This window comes from Squalius cephalus, assembly GCF_949319135.1.
Source record: "Squalius cephalus genome assembly, chromosome: 24".
Lineage (NCBI taxonomy): Eukaryota > Metazoa > Chordata > Actinopteri > Cypriniformes > Leuciscidae > Squalius > Squalius cephalus.
The window spans coordinates 21,434,966-21,441,270 of NC_137145.1; the positions used below are offsets into that span (position 1 = coordinate 21,434,966).

The window sequence follows — 6,305 nt, forward strand, 5'->3', positions numbered from 1 at the left end:
TCTGCACCAGCAGCACTAAATGGAATAGCATAAATAATGTTTCCAAACAGGCTTCCAAAAAACTCATACCATCCTTTCCAAACCACTCTTAACTTACACCAAGTAACACTAAAATCTTGTGGCTATACTATTGCAACAGTCAGTATTTTAACATTTACAGATTGGCTGTCGATTGAGCTTAACTTGAACTGAGCCTGGAATATTAGCTTCTTACCTTCTATAAAGTCTGATGGTGTGTAGACTTTACTGGCTTTCATTCTGTCTCCACCTTGATGCGGGGCATTGAGGGACTGCAGCGCACTCTCCACCACCTCCCCCAGCTCGTCCCTGCGGTCCTTCCTCACCGGCTTCTCCTCGGGGTGACGGGTCAACCCCATTTCCAGCTGGTAGACGCGTTGTAAGGTGAAGCTCTCAAAGGGCACCACAGCGTACTCGCTTGGCAGTCGCACGCCACTGTGTACCTCAGCCCGGCTCAGCTGGCTGCGTAGGAACTCCTGCAGGTCGCTGTGACTGCGCTCGTCAGCCACGTCACCCCCCGTGCCCCTCCCAGCTGTCTTCTCCAAAGAGTTCTGCATGCCCTTAAGTTGTTCGCTCCGTTCCTGGAGAGCCTCTTTAAGTTGAGCAATTTGTTTTTTCAAGCTGGCAATATGCTGCCGGTGCTGCTCTTCCCGCTCTTGAAGCAGGGCCTGAAACCCTTCCCGTCCAGCAGGGCCAATAGGGGCACCTCCAACACCACCTGGCCTGCTTGGACCCCCAGCAATAGCCATCCCTCCAGGCCTGGGAAGGGGTTGCCCAGCCATGGGCTCATCAGCGTGGGGGCTGCAAGAGATGACATAAAGGAGGGAAAGGCAACAGCACACCACCACTAACAGAACACCCACACGTGAGAGCCAGAACAGCAGACCCCTGCGCAGCATCACAACTGACAACCTCAACAACAAGGCGGGTAAGAAGATGTAGTTCAATAAAGTTGGGGCATCTGTGTGTACCATCAAAAACAAGACGTAAAGATCAGCCAAAGGCTGCCCGCGCCAGAACTGCTTGTTAAGTCACCAGCGTATTCGTCTTTGATTAAAAAGAAGAAGAACTGTTTGTGTTTTGTCTGTTGACTAAAGTCTCATATTTCCCAGGTGCAGACAACAAAGCAAGTTTTGTTCAAATTTTTACTGTCGATTACCATTTCACCCGCTCTTTAAACTTCAGCCTGGCTCTTCAGCCACATACTTTGTCATGGGTCAAGTTACGGCCACTTCCTCCTCTTCAGGGTACTCTTAGTTCTCTGTCCAGACAAATAAACCATTTGACCAGTTCAGTAGCGACATGCGCATATCTCCATCTGGTGAAAATTGCTCATTCTTCTTGGAGGTAGCGTGACAGACCCTCGAGAGAATGTCTGGAATGGATCCTCCATTCTACAGCACTCACAATGACCCAAAAGAGAAAACCATTCATTGCAGGTTTAGCCATTAAACGTCTATGGATTTGGTCCATTAAAAATTAGTTGGCTGCTCATATGCCATCCGTTTCTGTAAACTCCATATAACAATCAAATGTTGTTGAAACCAAAAATGTTGTTTCCCAAAGAGTTTTCAGGCAGTCTTTATGCCTTCCTTAATCTCTTCAGAGTCTTCTGCATGTTTCATCATGTGTAGCTTCTGATCTTCACAGATTTATCTAGAAAAAGGTAGAGAAAGGAAGATTAAATTCATTATGTTCTGTAGAAACAGACCCGTAGGTGGATGAAGGTCTCCTGTATGTTAATCAGTCAGGCTTCAAAGTACATCAGTACTGATAGCTGGGCATTATCATCCCATTAAACAGACAAAATAGAGATGAGGGAGACAGGGTTCAAGTTAGTCTCTTATTTGCAAACACGCCGTGTTTATTTTAAAGTGACCTAAAGGTCTAAATTCAGGACCTAGGCAGACAACAAAGCATTCTGGGACGGCTCCAGTTCTGGAGAACAGTGCTGTCACTGATGTGTGAAAATAAGAGATGTGTGTTAAAAGCAGTCTTATGGGAACACACCTGACAACTCACACGGGGGAAGAACAGCCGCACTGTAAGTTGAGCAAACATACACGAAAGGCAGAGCATTCATAGACATACACACGTGCATATGCACACAGTCACAAACACATGTGTATCTGTGATCACGGGAACACACAGGAACACTGTGTTAGCGAGTTGGAAAGCTGTGGTGGTAAAAGATACAACGTGAAAAAAAAAAGAGCATAAAGAGACGTAGGAATCTCTGAATATGTGTGAGTGCTTGTGTGTTTGTGTGTGCTGACTCACCACACAATTAGCTCTTTATAGGTTAGTGGGAGGCTTGATTTAATGAAAGGATTAGTTATGTTAGTGGTGAATACTGGACTGTATCAAGGGGAGTTGGACACAGACCAGCACTGAGGAGGGGGATGTCTATTTATCTGAGACTGGCAATCAAATATGAACCCATTCAATTATTAAAACACTCCATCCACCCATCAAGTCACTCACTCACCTATTTACACAATAATTCATGCATTCATTCACTTACACCTTCAGTCACTTACTGATTCACTCATTATTTTACTCATGGTCTAGTTAATGTCATCTCTTTTCTTTATTTTACTCACTTACTCACTCACTCACACACACACACACAAACTCACTCACACAATCTCTCAGTCACACACTCACTCACACACACTCTCTCTTACTCACTAACACACACACTCACTCAAATAAGTGCAGTGAAAAGGAGTTGAGACATTTTTATTGAGTTTAATTAGTCCCAGGTGTTGTATTTGTACACGACTGTTTGTGGCTATTGAGTGCACAAGATGCAACAGTTGCAAGGCTGACTGATTCATTCAATCAATTATTCGTTCATTCTTTCACTTACTGACTGATTCATTTAATGACGTACTCATTCATTCTTACACTCACTGACTGATTCATTCAATCACTTATTCCTTCATTCTTACACTCACTGACTGATTCATTCAATCACTTATTGGTTCACACTAACAATGTTTAACCTGTGCACAACCGCTGTCAGTATTATATATGATTATAATGGGTTGTATTGGCCTTTGACACATCCAGCCACTCTTATCTGGTGTAGGGTGCCATTCATAAACCTTTTCATTTATTCACTCACTCGTATAATTGACTTATTTACTCATTCACCCACTCTCTCTTTAAATTCTTTACTAATTTACACACTTAATTATTCACTCTCAATTACTAATTTAATTATTCACTCATCATCACTCTAACATCAGGATTTCCTTTTTTGATATTGGACCTATTCGATATTGTATACAACAGCAAAGAGAAGTCAGTTGCTGTATAATTCAGCAACTGAATCTCTCTCACGGTGGTGACATAAGATGACAAATCTTTTCTTTCTCTTCGTCTCATTTAGGAGCTCACACGTGAGTGGTGCAAAAGACGCCTCACACCATGTTGTGCTGTTCCAGCTCACTCGTACGGCGGCCAGGACGAACACAGCACGAGTCTGCCAGCAATTCATTCTCCCCGCTGTGCCAATGCCACACAACACCGGAGCCAAGACCACGGACCAAACACACGGCTGAACAGCTCTGAGGAAAGTTAGGAGGGGCTTGACAACCTCAAACAAATGAGAAAGGGACACTTCAATATTCCCTTCTGAAACAGAGTGTTGTTGTTTTAATAGATGTGATTTGCCATCTTGCTAACAACAGCTTGTTCTTTAAATGTTGGCCTACTCTGTGGTCAAACTTTATCATTCCTGTTGGAAAATCCAGCTGTGTTTTGGAACATGCTAACTGGTATAAGCTGGTCATTTACTGGTTGCCCAGCCAACATGTCCTAATAAACCAGCCTGAACTCCTTGAGCTAGTATGACCAAATGTTGTTTGTTTGGTTGCTGGTCTAAGATGATCTACCAGCTCTTAGACCAACTAAACGCCAAATACCTTGTTCCAAAACACATCAACCAGCTTATAAGCTGCTTTCCTAGCAGAAATAAATTAGACTTAAAGTCTGTTTTGTGTTTATATGTCTATGTGGTGTTTTGAATATGCTTTAAGACAAACCATGTGCAAATTCATAAGCCAACACCATTGCGGAGTATTTTCTCCTTAAAACTACAGTGAACAAAAGACAGCGTCAAAAACACGGTTTGAAATCGCTGGTGTTTCTGAAGTCACAAACTACGATCATGTCAACGTGTGATCGTCAACGAGTGGATCTCTGAGCTGGTGGGAGTGAGTGGAGGCGGGGCTCAATTGCATATTCATAGAACCGTGTATACTAAATGAGGCAAGGGTGTAGAGTTACATTCAAGCTATTTTAAGGCATGAAAAAAAAATTCAAGGAAACGTTTAAGTATGTAATTTCAGTGATTAAAGATTAGTTTTAAGGGATAAAATGACTGGCTAACTGGAGGCACTTTAGGTTTTACAAACACCACTACATGCACAACATTTTGCGACAATGCTGTTAATGCCTTCTGTTTCAGGTCACCATTTTCTTACAACTTCCTCAAAGATCTTAATCAGTGTAAAAGCTCTAGCGTGTCTACGAGTATCGTCTGGTTTGAGAACCAAGCGCATTTACATTAGTTCAATTACTTTCACAAGCCTTCAACTGCAGAGTCAGCTGCAGTTATACTATCTGGCTGTGGTGTGCAGTCAGGAAATGGTGTGTTTTTTTCCTCATTTTGCAATTTTCATTTTCACAGGCTTCTGCTGACCCTTGCGCCTGACTGCAGTAAGAGCCTTACACAGAGAGAACTTAAACACAGAGACATTTTGCATGCCAGTGTATTAAAGCGTACAATTATTTGAATACACCACTTATGTGTTCCTGAATTATAATTCATTTTAATATTTTTGGGATACCTAAACTGCAAATATCACAATTTAGAAAAGAAAAAAAAAAAGCATCGTTAAAACAATTAAACTCTTGATATTTTAACAAACCACTTAGCAAAGTCATGTGGTGCAACCAATATGTAAAAACATGCAGGAAATTACGTCATAGAGAGAGAACCTCGTGATTGTGGGTGCATCTGAAATCGCATACTTCCCTATATTGTAGGTAAAAAACTGTACGTGACAAAAGTGTTATGTCCAAATTCACAGTACTCATAAAAAAATAAAAAAGTAGGCAAAAAGTTCCCGGATGAACTACTACTTCCATTCTGAAGTGTGCATAAGATGGACACTTTACTATCCCATGAGGCCACGCGGGAGAGGATTTTATGAATGGCAGTGAAGCGACACAACTGACGCTGGTAGGTCACATGATGATGATGATAACATGGCGAATGTATTACGTCTGGATTACAATCATACTACACACATTCATACTATATAGAACATACTTTTTTAGCGGTCGTGAAGTATGCACTTATTCAAAACAAGTACCTACTTAACTGAGTAGGCGATTTCAGGTGCAGGCTCTGTCTCAGGATCAAAGTCTTTTAAAATATCAAATTTGTCCTTTTTATGACAAGGAAAAGTTAGTTTGAAAGGTAAACGTGTCATGTGGTTTGACCAAAAAGGAATTATATATATATATATATATATATATATATATATATATATATATATATATATATATATATATATATATATATATATATATATATATATATATATATATATATATATATATATATATATATATATATATATATATATATATATATTAATTAATAATTAACAATACACAATACATAACATATTTTTTTACCTTGAAAAATATATTTAAAAGCTCTTTTGACTCTAATGACTTCGATGTATAGGCTGTGTAAGGAAAAGGTGTTAAGACAAATACATTATTTTTTTTACTTGATGGTTGTGCCAGATGACAGTCACTAAATTTAAACTTTTTTGAAAATGGCATAAATACCATTTTCCCAATACCATATGAAACCAACATAAATAGAAATAGTACATTTCTAGGAACTTGACAGGTGTGACATCCTTTTAAAATAGTTTTTCTGAGCATCAACTACACCATCTGCACTACTTTTCTGGCATGACAGCCTAAAAATGGATTTTACTGCCAGACAGGGGATGTAAAGAGATAGACAGAGAAGGAAATAAAGAGAACCCCTCAACATCACTCTGTATGCAGCGACTTTGCTCTTAATTAAACTACTTCCTGTGTCCACAGGGCACGGGTGCCCGACATGGGCTTCCTGTTGGTCCCTCATTAAATTAGACAGCACCAGCTGCATGTCCATTTGCCTGTGTAAGTACAGCTCCCATCATCAAAGACAAGCCTGACGCGCACACACAAAAAAGGCAAGGAGGAACATA

General features: G+C 40.4%; 1 protein-coding gene across 2 annotated transcripts in view; it reads right to left on the bottom strand.

Annotated features, from left to right (window-relative positions):
• The window catches only part of csgalnact1a (chondroitin sulfate N-acetylgalactosaminyltransferase 1a), a 36,375-nt gene that overhangs the window by 23,110 nt on the left and 6,960 nt on the right, over positions 1–6,305 (bottom strand). For both annotated transcript variants that reach the window (XM_079862070.1, XM_079862069.1), the window contains exon 2: positions 215–1,674. In XM_079862070.1, the coding sequence (XP_079718196.1) occupies positions 215–992 (778 nt within the window). In that variant the 5' untranslated portion in view covers positions 993–1,674. The remainder of the gene's footprint in view (positions 1–214; positions 1,675–6,305) is intronic.